Raw genomic sequence first — 16,135 nt, 5'->3', positions numbered from 1 at the left:
AAAAAAAGCTTGCATTACAATACAAAAGTTTCTATTGGTCAACTAACTTAGACCCTGTTCTTTAATTTTTAAGAGACTTTATCCTATTGTAGACATGATCATATTTAGATAGTCCCTATATATGTATATATTTAGAATATTTCTTTAGAAATAGATAATCATACCTTTGCAAAGAGCAAATTAAGCTGCTTCCCTGATCCGTGGTACCCGCCCTGGGAAAGGAACAGTTTAACCTGTTCTTGAACCTGCTCTTCATCTAAGTGCCAGCAGTTTTCATCATCTATACTAGCACCTGCTGTTGGATCGGGAGCACCTAGAAATAGAAAGAAAAATAATAACACACAGGCTAGATAAAAACTCTGTGCTAAAAGGATTAATTAAGACTCTTTTTGCCTACTTTTTAATTCAATCTCAATTTCAATTATACATACAAATTTATGACAAAGTAAATACAAGGATCACTCTCATTTCCAGAACTTCCCTGATTTGTGCTAAGCCAAATGCAGATTACTTTAGAACTGAGATATTTCTATTTTTTAGGTTCAGAGACTATTATCTTTGGCGATGAGTTTATAGGTTCTCTAAAAAATCAAATTCACAAAGTGAATTCACAAAGTGTTTCATTGTAAATACATGATGTTTATAAAGCTGTGTAGGCCACGCTGGAAAAAATGTTTTTCAAAGACTTTAGAAAAATATGAGACAAGTAAACTTAGCAGAGTATTTCTCTCTTTACTATGTTAATTCAATAAGTTTTCACCATTATCTGCTGCTGTATAAACTACATGCTGACATAAGTCTTTAGTTGCAGAAAACCGAAGATTAAAAAGGGAAATCAAGCCACATGGGAACAGGCAGTGCAGCTGTTGTATTAAACCAGGTTGTAGTATCACCTTGCCAAACTGCATAAATATTTTATTGCTGAAGTACACACAAAGATAACAGCTATGTAATAAGCCCTGTGTGTAAAGACTACCTTAGAAATTAAAAAACTACCCAGATATTTAGGCAGGTAGATTGTTTCATTATTTGCCAATAAAATAAAATGGTATTTTAAGGTCTAAGTTTCATAAGTAATATAAAAAAATTTAGATCTAAAAATCATTCATCCTCAGTGTTTCATCTGCTTATCAACCCTTAAAGAAAATACATCTGTAGGTGTGGTTTTGTATTACTTTTCTTGTCTTCTAATGATCTAAAGCAGACTCAATTAACCAAAGAAATAATCACTAGCATCTGCTTAGAACCAGGGTCTACTAGTCCCTAGTAGAGGAAGGCAGTGGGTCCCTGAGCCTGCCTGCAAAAGTGTATGTTCATTCATTCATTCAGCCAGTCAACACATTCACTGAGTGACTGACTCAGTGCCAGCCTCTCTGCTAGACTTGGGGATAGAATAGTGTACAAAATAGACAGAATCCTGTCCTCACTGAATCTATAACCTAGTTCAGAGGCTTTCAAATTTTGCTGAACAAGACCCCACAATAAGAAATATATTTTACATCATGCCTAATATGTTTATGTGTCTGTGTGTTTACATGATTAATCTGCAAAAATTTGATGAAAGAAAGTGTCCTTACTATAAGCAGAGGCTCAATATTTTCTACTCTATTTCATTTTTTAAAGATGGCTTGTCACAATTTTTAAAACTGATTTTACAACCTATAACGGGGTGACCACCCACTATTTGAAAAACACTCTTTTAAGTTTTTGAGATAAATATCAATCTAATAATCATATATACAAATGTATAATAAATGGTAATAACTGCTCAGAGGAACAGGGCAGGGTGATGGAAGACTATCGTTAGAAAATTCTGGCTTTGGATTGCTAGTGTAAGCATACCTTGATGAAATGGCACTGAGCTGAGACTTAAGTGGATTAAAAGCTAATTAAAAACAAACTAAAGGTCAGGAAAGGAGGGAAGGGTCTGCATTTAAGAAGAACTTGAGCATAGCCCTTAGGCAGGAAAAAACATGGTGCATGGAAGAAATAAAAGGCAGTCTATGCAACCCAAGAAGATGAAGATGATAGAAGATGAGAGGAAGAGTAATACAAGATAATCCTCGAGAAAAGAAGCAGGGTCAACTGAGTGCCTTGGCTGGTGAGGAGCTTACTTTTTTTCCCTGAGAGTAATGAATGGGAATTCATGACAAGTTATCAAAGTGGAAGAAAGAAAAACTCTAAATAATAAAAGATGCTTTGTCCTGATATGCATCAATTTCAACATTCCTACCAAGAAATATTATGCAGCCATAAAAACGAATGTGGAGCTTCTCGATGCATTACAATGGAAAGATATCCAGGACATACTGTTGATTGAAAAAAAATCAAGGAGAATAAAAATATACACAGTATACCACTTTTCAGGCAATTAATGATGTTTATACTAGATAGACTAACCAAGAAAAGGAGAAGATCCAAATAAATAAAATCAGAAATGAAAACAGAGACATTAAAATTGATACCACAGAAATAAAGATGAGCAGAGACCTATTACAAATAACTATATGCCCCAAAACTAGAAAACCTAGAAGAAACAGAAAAGCCTGAGCAGACCAGTAATGAGTAGCAAGATTGAATCAGTAATAAAGAATCTCTCAGCAAAGAAAAGCCCAGGATCAGATGGATTTACAGCCTAATTCTACCAAACATAGGAAGAACTAATACGAATTGTCTTGAAACTGTCCCAAAAAATCAGAAGACAGAATCCTCCCTAACTCATTATACAAGGCTAATGTCAGTATGGTACCAAAACTAGACAAGGACACAACCCAAAAAGAAAACTAGAGACCAATATCCGTGATGAATACAGACATAAAACTCTTTAAATACTAGCAAATCCAATCCAACAGTATGTCAGAAAGATTATACACCATGATCAAATGGATTTTACACCAGGGATGCAAGGATTGTTCAACATGCAAATCAAGAAATGTGATACCAGAATAAAGAACAAAAAACATATGATTATCTTAATAGACACAGAAAAAGCATTTGTAAAATGCAGCATGTCTTCATGATAAAAATCCTCAGCAAACTAGGCATAAAAGGAACATACCCCAAAATAATAAAGGCCATATACGAAATACCCACAGTCAACATCATACTGAATGGGGAAAGGTTGAAAGCATTCTAAGAACTAGAACAAGACAAGAATGCCCATTTTCCCACTCATAGTCAACATAATGTTGGAAGTCCTAGTCAGAGTAATCAGTCACGAGAAGTAAATAAAAGGCATCCAAATTGGAAAAGAAGTCGTCAAATTATCCCTGTTCACGGATTATACAATCTTCCATCTAGAAAAACCTGAAGACTCCACCAAAAAGTGATTCAATTTGATAAACGAATTCAGTAAAGTTGCAGGATGCAAAATCAACATACAAAAAGTGTGTTTCTATATGCCAATAACAATCTACCTAAGAACCAAATCCTACTTACAACAAAAAACCAAAATAAAATACTTAAGAATATATTTAACCAAGGAGGTAAAATATTTCTACAAAAAAACTATAAAACAGTGATGAATGAAATTAAAGATGACACAAATGGAAAAATATCGCATACTCATAGATCAGAAGAATTAATATAGGTAAGATGACCCTATTGCCCAAAGCCATCTACAGATTCAAAGCAATCCTTATTCAAATATTGACATTTTCCATAGAATTAGAACAAACAATCCTAAAATTCATATGGAACGAAAGAAAGAGCCCAAATAGCCAAAGCAATCCAAATAAATAAAAAAAACAAAGCTGAAGCATCATATTACCTGGCTGCAAATTATATTACAAGTCTATAGTAACCAAAACAGCCTGGTGCTAGGATAAAAATAGACACATAGACCAATGAAACATAACAGAGAACTCAGAAATAAAGCCACACATTTACAACCAACTGATCTTCCACAAAATTCGCAAGAATATACACTAGGGAAAGGACATACTTTTCAATAAATGGTGTCCTTTTTGGAAATAAATTTCAAAAAATTACATAGCCACACGCAGAAGACCAAAGCTGGACTCTTAAGTCTCATCATAAAATGTAAGACCTGTAACTACAAAAATACTAGAAGAAAACCTAGGGAAAATTCTCCTGGACACTGGTCTAGGCAAAGCATTTATGACAAAGACCTCAAAAGCACAGAAACAAAAATAGAAAAATGGGACTTAATGAAACTAAAAAGCTTTTGTACAGCAAAGGAAATAACAGAGTGAAAAGACAACCTGCAGAATGGAAGAAAATATTTGCAAACTATTCACCTGACAAGGAACAAAATCCAGAATTTACAAGGAAATCAAACAACTCAACAACAACAAAAAAACCCACAAATAATCCCATTAAAAAGTGAGCAAAGGACAAGAGACATTTTTCAAAAGAAGACCATCACTAACCATGAGAGAAGTGCAAGTCAAAACCACAATGAGATATCATCTTATACCAGTCAGAATTGCTATTATTAAAAAGACAAAAAATAACAGATGTTGATGAGGATGTGGAGAAAACAGAGCTCTTATACACAGTTGGTGGGAATATAAATTAGTATAACATCTTCGGAAAATAGTATGGAGATTTCTCAAATAACTAAAAACAGAACTACCATTCCATCCAGCAATCCCACTACTGGGTATCTACCCAGAGGAAAAGAAAACATTATATGAAAAACACCTGCACTCCTATGTTATATCACAGCATTTTTCATGACAGCAAAGATATGGAATCAATCTAAGTGTCTCTCAATGAATGATGTGGTACAGATCCACAATGAAATACTATTTGGCCATAAAAAAAAAAAAAAGAATGAAATCACATCCATGCAGCACCATAGATGAAACAGGATGTCATTATATTAAGTGAAACAAATCAGACACAGAAAGACAAATACTACATATTCTCACTGGTAAGTGGCAGCTTATGTACAGAAGGGCATGGAGTGTGTGGAATGATAGACAGTGAAGACTTGGAAGAGTTGGGGGGTTGGTGATGAGAAATTACTTAATGAGTACAATGTACATTATTCAGGTGATGGATGCCCTAAAGCCCAGACGACATACCACCATGAAATCTATGCATGTAACAAAATTACTCTTGTACCTCAACATTTATACAAATAAAAATGATAATAAACAAAATACATATAAATAAATAATGAGGTTTACAAAAGAGCTTACATGTTAGTATCTCTTTATATATGCATAAAATATTTTGGAAGGACATTTTAAAGAGTATAGGTAACCTAGTTACATGGGAGAAGGAGACATCATTTAAAATTTTGGAACCATGTGAATATATTTATGAATCTAAAAAAAAACTTTATCTGAAATATGGAGGATGAATTGAGGGGCAAAAATACATACTGCTGTTCTGATGGTGTGCATACAGGATGATGATAGTTGCTTGAAAAACAGCAATGAGAGCAGAAATGGAGAGGCTGACAGGATTTCATAAACGCAACAAGAACTTGGTGAATAAGTGGATATGTGAAGTATGGGAGAGAGACATGAGTTTCTGGATTAAACAACCATACGGAATACTGGAAAACTCACTGACACACAGACCACCAGAGAAGGACAAGGTTTGGGAGTCAGGAGGAGCAGCGTTTAGGTCATGAGCTTAGTTTTAAATATGGTGAATCTGACACACCCTTGAGACAGTGGAGAAGAGGGAAGAGGATTTCAAGGAGGAAGCTGGATATACTATGGGAAGCAGGAAACTGTTTAAGAGCATCTAGGACCAAATCCTAAGGAAGGCCAACATTTAAAGGCTGCATAAGTAAATGAGCAAAGATGACAAAGGAAATAAGTGGCCTCTTAGGAAGATTGGAGAGACCAACTCTTCCAGAAAGAGAAAGTCACTCCAAGTAGGGACTGGACAAGTATGTAGAAGTGAAGCTCCATGAGAACAAGAATTGTATCTACCCTGCTCACCACTGCTTCCCAACACCCAGCCACTATCAGGCGATCAAGTACTGGGAGGAAAGGGGAAAAGAGGGACGGAGAAAGGCACATATACATTTTCTCCCCTGGAAAAAGAATTCTTACTTAAAAGGTTAAGAACCACTATAAAGCATCTTCATAAACATTATCTCATTTTCTCCTCACAATGTCCCCTGGAAGTGAGTATAGATCATGATCCCCATTCTACAGGAGAAATGGGTTCCAATTGGTTATGACTTGTACACAGCCACACTGCTAAATCCAGTCTCCAGGTTCTTTTTTCTGCCGATGAACATATTCTAGGATCCTAGAGCTAATGTTGAGTCCCGAGGTCATCAAGGCAGGGGCTGTCAACCCTAAAGCAAATAAACATTTAAGGAAGGGTACTGGTATGTTTGTAGGCATTTGTTAGCATGCCTCTCCTTTACAGAAAGCTTTAAGGACACACAATGATGTGAAGTTAACTACTAGGTCTGTAACTGTATCCCACAGAAATTCAGAGACCCTAATCCATCCCATCTTTTGATTCTACAGACACACACCCTTGCACAAAATACCTATAGATTATTTACATAAATGCCTCAAAAGAGATTTTCCAAACAACTATTGAATCTTGACTTTTATTTTTAAATTCTTCCCAACATCCTCCTTGGAAATCTGACACATCCCTCCTTATCCTCTTCATGGGGAAACTCTAATTAGCTACTGACCATCCATTTCCACTGGTCCTTCTGATAAACTGAGTTAAACAATACAATCTTCCATCTCGAAAAACATCTAGCCTCACAGTGGTTACTTCTCCCAATTTTTGTCATTTTTTAAGTTGTTCTCTATGTGCATCAAGGGCCAAAATCCACAAAGAGACCTGCCCCAGAACTACTTGGATGGGGGCTGAGTGCTGTGGCATAACTGAAGACATTTCAGCTGCTTGGGTCATACCCATGTCAGACTTGGGCGTTTGGTTTGCCACAGAAATAGCCAAATATTTTAAGTAGATCTGAATTTGGTCCAGTCTTCTGTGGCCTGCTTGAATTGGCAAAGGGGTCACCATTCAGATATCCCCCAAAAACTTCAGAATATACTCCACTTACTTTTTTTTCATGCCAATAGTGTGTTGCAGGAAGTCAGGGACCCCGAATGGAGGGACCGGCTGGGGCCATAGCAGAGGAACATAAATTGTGAAGATTTCATGGACATTTATCAGTTCCCAAATAATACTTTTATAATTTCTTATGCCTGGTCTTTACTTTAATCTCTTAATCCTGTTATCTTCGTAAGCTGAGGATATACATCATCTCAGGACCACTGTGATAATTGTGTTAACTGTACAAATTGATTGTAAAATGTGTGTTTGAACAATATGAAATCAGTGCACCTTGAAAAAGAACAGAATAACAGCAAATTTTAGAGAACAAGGGAAGACAATCATAAGGTCTGACTGCCTGCAGGGTCGGGCAAAAAGAGCCATATTTTTTTTTTTTTCTTGCAAAGAGCCTATAAATGGACATGCAAGTAGGAGAGATATCGCTAAATTCTTTTCTGAGCAAGGAATATTAATATTAATACCCTGGGAAAGGAATGCATTCCTGGGGGAAGGTCTATAAATGGCCGCCCAGATGTCTGGGAACGTCTGTCTTATGTGGTTGAGATAAGGTCTGAGATATGCCCTGGTCTCCTGCAGTGCCCTCACGTTTACTAGGGAGGGGAAAAACTCCACCACCCTAGTAAATTTGTGGTCAGAGCAGTTCTCTGCTCTCAAACCCTGTTTTCTGTTGTTTAAGATGTTTAAGACAACGTGGGCACCGCTGAACATAGACCCTTATCAGTAGTTCTGCTTTTGCCCTTTACCTTGTGATCTTTGTTGGACCTTTACCAGTGGTTTTGCTTTTTCCCTTTGTCCTGTTCCCTCAGAAGCATGTGATCTTTGTTAGATCCTTATTAGTAGTTCTGCTTTTTGCCTTTTAAAGCATGTGATCTTTGTACCTACTCCCTGTTTTACACCCCCTCCCCTTTTGAAACCCTTAATAAAAAACTTGCTGGTTTGAGGCTCAGGTGGGCATCACAGTTCTACCAATATGTGATGTCACCCCCGGCGGCCCACCTGTAAAACTCCTCTCTTTGTACTCTTTCTCTTTATTTCTCAGCCGGCCAACACTTATGGAAAATAGAAAGAAAATACGTTGAAATATTGGGGGCGGGTTCCCCCAGTAATAGTGAAAAGTGATAGAAGAATACAGAAATTACTCTTGACTTGAATTACACAATGTATATTTTTCCTTAAAACTGGATAGGTTTTAAAAACACTATATATATATATATGTATGTGTGTGTGTGTATATATATATATATATTTTTTTTTTTTTTTTTGAGACATAGTCTCGCTCTGTTGCCCAGGCTGGAGTGCAATGGCATGATCTCGGCTCACTGCAAGCTCCACCTCTTGGGTTCACACCACTCTCCTGCCTCAGCCTCCTGAGTAGCTGGGACTACAGGCACCCACCACCACACCCGACTAATTTTTTTTTTTTTTGTATTTTTAGTGGAGACAGGGTTTCATCCTGTTAGCCAGGATGGTCTCAATCTCCTGACCTTGTGATCTGCCCACCTCGGCCTCCCAAAGTGCTGGGATTACAGGCGTGAGCCACCATGCCCGGACACTATTATATATTTTTAAAATATGATGGATTTTAAAATTGCTTTAATGGACAATTTACATACATTCATACATACATACAGATTTTGGTTCAAGTGAAGAAAAGTGTAATAGCAAATGTATAAATATATGAATGTTTTCTTAAGCTTTTAAGAAAATTTGAATACTTGTTCCCTCCAAAACTCGTGTTGAAATTTAAACTCCAATGTGGCAGTACTGAAAGGTGGGGCCTTTCAAGAGGTGAATGGATCATGAGGCCTCTGCCCTCATGAATGCATTAATCCATTCTTGGATTAGTGTATTAATGGCTTAATGGGTTATCATGGGAGGGAGCTGGTGTCTTTTATAAGAGAAAGAGATACCTAAGCTAGCATATTAGCATGCTCAGCTCCCTTACCACGCAATGCCCTGTGCCCACAGAGTCCCCACCAGCAAGAAGGCTCCCACAAGATGCTGCCTCTCAACCCTGGACTTCTCAGTCTCAAGAACTATAAGAAATAAATTCCTTTTCTTTATAAATTACTCAATTTCTGGTATTCTGTTATAAGCAACAGAAAAATGAACTGATATATTAAGTTGGGGTTTTTATTTTTATTTTTTGGTAAGCTAGTATTAGAATTAACTTACTTCTTTACAGTACTGGGCAAGAAGGAAATGCACTGGAGGAAAAAAAATGGCCCAAAGTCTACACACTAGTTGAGAGGATGGATTAGAATTCAGAAGATTTCAGCTGTAGGCACTGTTTGGAAAAACTATACATTTTCCAGCAAATAACTTAAGCTCTTCGGGCCTCCATTTCCTTAACTCTAAAATTCTATAATGTAAGGGAAAAAATTAACTGAGCAATAAAAATTAGAAATCTGTTCATGTGATATAGAAATCTTCCTAACTTACTCATAAGACTGCAAGCAAAGATAACTAGTAGATAAATAAAACATAAATGCACTCTACATTTTAGGAATAAGACACGTACCCTATACATTATAGACCAGGAAATTTAATGTCTACAACAATAATTTCCCCAAAAGTGCAAATTCATGTATTTAACACTAATGCTAAGTTTTAACTATTTTTATTATACTTTAAGTTCTGGGGTACAAGTGCAGAACATGCACATAGGCATACACATGCCATGGTGGTTTGCCACACCCATCAACCCGTCATCTACATTAGGTATTTCTCCTAATGCTATCCCTCCCCTAGCCCCCCACACCCCACAAAAGGTCCCGGTGTGTGATGTTCCCCTCCCTGTGTCCATGTGTTCTCATTGTTCAACTCCCACTTATAAGTGAGAACATGTGGTATTTGGTTTTCTTGTACTATTTAAATCCTAACATGTCTTGATTACATGCATTACAATGTTGCCTAAGCCTTATATAAAATGTAAGATTTGCAAAATTTATGTCTACTTGTTAATGGCTGTCTATAATCAAAGACAAACCTCTCAGCATTTAGCTTTGAGAAGGGAATGCAAAAAGAAACATAACTCATGTATTTATATAGTTGCTATTAGATATTCCTCCCGTTGGGCAGGAACCAGAATCTGTATGTATGTAAATTAAATGGTCCATTAAAATGTTTTATTTATTTATTTATTTATTTTTTTTTTTTTTGAGGCAGAGTCTCGCTCTGTCGCACAGACTGGAGTGCAGTGGCGCAATCTCGGCTCACTGCAAGCTCCGCCTCCCGGGTTCACGCCATTCTCCTGCCTCAGCCTCCCGAGTAGCTGGGACTATAGGCGCCCGCCACCTCGCCCGGCTAGTTTTTTTTTGTATTTTTTAGTAGAGACGGGGTTTCACCATGTTAGCCAGGATGGTCTCGATCTCCTGACCTCGTGATCCACCCGTCTCGGCCTCCCAAAGTGCTGGGATTACAGGCTTGAGCCACCGCGCCCGGCCGTAAAATGTTTTAAAGCCTATCATGTTTTTACTCTTATTTATATTTATAATAATAAATGGTATAATATTTACAACTGTATAATTAATCTTTGTGGGCATTTTATTACTGAAGCTTAATTCTTCAGGCCTTCGGGGAAAGTCAAATTATCTGTTGGAAAAAAAAAAGTAGAACAATTTGGTCTCTCATTCCCAGAGATGGATGTGTGAGTTTGATTTACCCACCTACCTTGGTAATGTAATGTCACAGGCAGAAAACAAAGGAGAATTCATGGACGTGAAGGACCACTATCTAAGTCTTTGGCATCCCCTGTCTACTGCTTGATTTGGTTCTGATTTAGTTGTGATTTATCCCAACATCAAACTCGCTTGCCCCAGTAGTTCTCTAAAGTAACGGCATATCAAAATGCCAGAGGCATATTGTGAAAAATAGATGCTGAGATACCACTTCAGACTCACTGATTCAGAATCTTTGCTGGGGATAAAAATGGTGGGAGGGTAGAATTCTATCTGGAGAGAATGTTAAGCAGGGTGGCACATTCTAGATCTTAATAATTAAAAGTATTCATGATCCTGAGGCATCAGACAAACACCTCTCCAGTGTATCTAATAAAGCATATTTAAGCCATACTGAATGAGGTATCTGTCTCACGCCATGGATACAGTTACTTCTAGGTGTTAGATACCACCAAATCATTATGCAGATTTTAAACTGAGCTATGAAGACACGTTTATAACTGGCTTATGCTGTGTCTGGTGCATGGAGCTATTCACAGCTTTGACTTCCAGTTGAAGACTTAATGCTTTATTTTATTTTACTTTGCTGGAAAACAAATTCAAAACAAGAAAGAGCGAAGGTCTTTTGTTTACAAAGTTAACATCTTCATCTTAACTGTGACCCAACTGCCACAGTAACACTGGTTTCCAAATAATGCTTTTACATTTATATTTATGTAGCAGTGTCCCTTTTTGTTAAAATTAATTCATCAAATTCAGCCTATCCAGGCAGCAGATGTCTACACTGCAGAGGTGATTAATTCAGCCTCTTTTGGGGACCTACAGAAGAAGGCCATCTCCTACAGTTTTAGTGTTTGCTGTTAAAGCTAGGAAACATTAAGTTGGTGGCTTACAAAGGTCTTGGTTGATCTGTCGTACAGGCAAAATCTGACATCAACCATTCGCACCGAGAGGGAAAAGGCAAGACAACAAGCTGTAGTGACTCAGACTCAAAAAAATTTCTTTCTTTACAGCAGAGAAGAGAGAACTAGAAGACCTCTGAAAGATGATAACACTCAATAAACACACTCTTTAGATCTTTAGAAAAGATTTAAGTTTTATCCTGAATTAAAGTCTCCTTTCAAAGGGGTAACTAATGCCTTTATTTTAATTTACAATTTTGTTGTAGTTGAAACAGCCAGATCTTTCGTCACCTTCCACACTCTAGGGTCACTCCACGTAATTCTACTGCCGTAAAATAGTGTGGTGTCCTCTCCAGGAGCTGTCAGAGGACAAGCCATTTTCCTGATTGTGGAGGCTAATGACATAGGAAGGCCTGATGTGCACCAGGTTCTGCTCCCCCAACAAACCACCTTCTTTTCAGCTAAATGCCAAGGAATTATAAATAAGCAGCACCGCCATCAGCATATATCTCAGGAAACTCAAATAGACCTGTCAGGGTTTATGGTCCCTCCTCTATTATTTTCCTCTCTTCTGATTTTATTATTCATCTCTTATTATCATTTAATTTACTTCAGCAGTTCAATAGTATAGGTATTCATGTACAGAAATAATCATGTATTTTATATGGAAAAAAGCAATAAAGTATTTGTACATTCTCCAGTGCTCATTAAAAACTGCAGAGTATAAACCCAGAGTGCTTTTCAGTACGTTATTTTCCATTACTTATCTAATAGATGTATTAATGATTACTCAGTACACAAATAAAAATATTTAAATGCAAAATTCTCAGGAAGTCTTATTTTTACATAATTCAACTCTTCAGATTTATTAAGAGATCTACTATGTTTTCAGGCTTTAAGAATAGTTGACTCCAATTATTTTTAAAAGACTTTAAAAAAAATGGTCCACAAATATTTTCCTCAAATATTTACCGCTGCCCTTGAGGACTCCTATCAACTGCCACATCACAATGATGACGGTAATAGCAGCTCACTTTTACTCTTTGACCATCCTGACCTTATGAAATGGGCACTCTTCATTGTCCACATTTGACAACCAAGAAAACCGAGGCCTGAAGAGATTCAGTTACTTGCCCTTGGTAACAAAGCTAGAAAGCAAAGGGCCAGTATTCTAACTTAGGTTGCCCAACTTCAAAGCTGGAACTCTTAAACACTCTGAATAGTTTTACAGTGGGAGGTATGAGAAGCACCACTGTGGGGGAGATGGGAATGATAAGCTCTTCTAGCCAAACTGGAGAGATCGGAGGCCAGCCCAATGAGAGCAGGATGGGCAAGGAAACTGATCACAGCTGGCAGCAATCTTTTTTAAATTATGAGGGTTGGGATGGTGTCAGAGATGACCAAAGAGTGTGAGGGAAGGCAAGATGTGGAGGCGAAGAGAGGATGAAGGGTATTGGGCTAAAAGTAACCTGGCTGTTTTTGCATTCCCCAACAAATTCCTCATGGGCTAGAGATTTATAATTCCTCCTAATTAAGAGACGTAAGTTCAAAGATGACTTCTCTGGCAATAAAGTGAAATGTAAAAACTTTTCATATTAAGAAAAAAAAAAGGGATCACCTGTACATCATCATAGATTCTATCCATTTTTTTTTAAACACTTTTTTTTTTTTTTTTTTTGAGACAGAGTCCCTCCCTGTCACCCAGGCTGAAGGGCAGTGGTGCGATCTTGGCTCACTGCAATCTCCGCCTCTCAAGTTCAAGTGGTTCTCCTGCCTCAGCCTCCCAAGTAGTTGGGATTACAGGTACACACCACCATGCCCAGCTAATTTTTGTATTTTTACTAGAGACAGGGTTTCACCATGTTGGCCAGGATGGTCTTGAACTCCTGAGCTCAACTGATCCACTCACCTTAGCCTCCCAAAGTCCCAGGATTACAGGCATAATAAGCCACCAAGCCCAGCCTAAAAACATTCTTATAGAAACATCAAGTTTTACTTACAACTTAAGGGTAAAACTGGTAATTTTTGAAGGGAAGTTCAGCAGTACTTACAAAATTCAAAATGCATATATCATTTATTCTGGCATTTCTATTACTAAGAATCTATTATATCTATACAAATTCATACATACACACACACATTCACACATAAAGATGGTCACAGCAACAGTGTGTATACAGGGAAAAATGCAAACAACCTCTTCAAAGTCATTCAGTCAGTTAAAAGCTAAATATATCCATACTACAAAATACTGTACTACAATTAAAACAGAACTACATCATAAGAGTATTAACATAAGATATTCCTGACATATTAAGAGAAAAAAACTGAAGACTATTTTCTGAATTATTTTAAAACTTCATATATATGTGTGCACATGTCTGCACATGTGTGTTCATGAGGAAAAATGTCTCAGAATATGAACCATGCTCTCCACAGTGCCTGCCTTGTGAGAATAAGGGTGCTTTTGGAGACTAAGGGAGCTGTTGGGAATGGGAAAAAAATGAGGACTCGCCTTTTTAGATAGTTCAATACTACTACATGAATTCTTCTTTTACAAATTTTCTTTAAGTTTCACTGTACTGCACTTTAAAGATAGTATAGTGAAAGCAACTTGAACTATCTCCTACAGAATATATTTGCTAATTATATAGACCATCAGGAGACCATACCTTTGTTTTACCAACTGTCAACACCAGAATGTTCTATTGTACAACAGAAAGGGTATGATACTAACAATCAAATTACCTCCCTAGGATACCTGCAAAAACTGGTTGCTAAGGCAAGCCCAATTACGATAAACACAACCATCCACAGGGAAATAAAAGGAAGGAAAATGTGACATGAGGCCTCCATCAGATGACTCCAGCTGTCACTCACTGGTAGATTTGGAACATAAAAGTGTACATGTCCTTAAAGAATAAATACTCAACTTCCTACTAAGAACAAAATAGAATGAAAAATGACAGTCATACTTTTTGCTTAACAGATATGATTACTTATTACGTCTTAAGTATTGTGCTTAGAGAAGCTATCAGGATACACAGGCCACAGTTTCAGTCTGATAAAGCTCACAATCAAATGAAAATGAAGAGCTATGCAATGAAGATGGGACTGCTAAATAGATTTGCTTGTTTGTTTGCTAATACCTGGGATAGTCTGAATAGACTGATATACAATGGTGGCCAGGACACAAAGGCATTCAGAGGCAAGGTTAAGCAGGACAGGCAGATGTGAATGGAATTCTTGGTCTTGGCTGTGTAAGAACCATGCTCAAACAAATTGAAATGGAAGAACAACACATGAATGCACACCTGGGTGAAGCTACAGAAGGTACGCCTTTGCAGTACGGAGCCTAGGTTCCTCCTATGCCTTTGTAGATAACCACCAGCAAAGACACAGAGCGGAAGAGATCTTAGATGTCATATGTCAACCCTCATCCGATATGTGAATAAATGTCTTCTACATTTGGCTAGCTGAGATGGCATCTCTGGGCACATGACAGGGAAGTGAGGGGTAAGTCTGGGCTACTTTCAGGATTAGTCCAGGCCATGGGAATAAAAGGGCCACTGAAATGATCCTTTCCTCTTTTCCTCTATTTTCGGTTGGGGTCAAGGCCAGTTTCCCCTCAGACTGTCCTTCCTTGTGATAGTCTGCCCAGTACAGGCTAGCCCATAGGAAGATTAGTGTAAGAAAATCTTAACGCTAGATTACAGAAGATTAGGAGAGAAAATAAAAGAGGAGGAAATGTGTGCCAGAAAGTCAGGGGAAAGCAATCTGACCTCCAATTATAGTACTATCCATCCCTTTACCGGCTTCTCTCTTCTTAACTATGAGTACTTGTGGATACCCCAACGTGAAGTAAGGTCAGTTATCTTTTTTGTAATTATCCATCATATGATTAAAATTATCCCAACACTGATAGAGATGATTATGAGCATTTTAAATATGAGAAAAAAAATGGGTCCCATCCAAGGTCACACAGGTAATATGTAGTGGAGACAATACTGGATTCTAGGCCTCTAGATTTCAAGTTTAGTATTCTGTCCCTACACCACAGTTTACCTATCTACAATACGTCTCCTTTAATAGGAAGCATAAAGGACAGAAAAGACCACGTTAATTAACTACAAGAGTGGGGTTAGCACTTGGAAATCTGTAAGTCTCTAGAAAAGTACCTAGCAAAGACACCAGCTTCTTTTTTAAAAATACGGACACTAGAAAGTTTTATTAGATTATAAAACCAAGAGCAAACAATTTTGCTTTAAAAATACAGAACTACAACTGGCAATCTCCTTGGTGGGCCATTAACTATCTTACAGCCTCTTTAGCATGTAGTGGTTAATTTTATAATCTAATTAAAATTATGTGGGAAATTTTATGAAAACATATTGAAATGTAAAATGGTCTATGACAAGGACTGAACTATTATGATGACAAACTATATTCCAACAACTTTCACTGAATCTGTGACCTTGGATAAGTCACTAAACTCATTCTCCCTGATTTCTTTAT

General features: G+C 37.3%; 1 protein-coding gene across 1 annotated transcript in view; it reads right to left on the bottom strand.

The window, feature by feature from the left end:
* ZSWIM6 (zinc finger SWIM-type containing 6) overlaps window positions 1-16,135 on the bottom strand; it is a 240,227-nt gene that overhangs the window by 55,884 nt on the left and 168,208 nt on the right. Inside the window, 1 exon segment of the mRNA XM_033179662.1 lies at window positions 165-313. Within this exon segment, the coding sequence (XP_033035553.1) occupies window positions 165-313 (149 nt within the window).

This window comes from Trachypithecus francoisi, unplaced genomic scaffold, assembly GCF_009764315.1.
Source record: "Trachypithecus francoisi isolate TF-2019V2 unplaced genomic scaffold, Tfra_2.0 Lachesis_group2, whole genome shotgun sequence".
Classification (NCBI taxonomy): domain Eukaryota; kingdom Metazoa; phylum Chordata; class Mammalia; order Primates; family Cercopithecidae; genus Trachypithecus; species Trachypithecus francoisi.
Note: the sequence above shows the minus strand (reverse complement) of the source record. Positions and strands in the feature narration are given on the sequence as shown.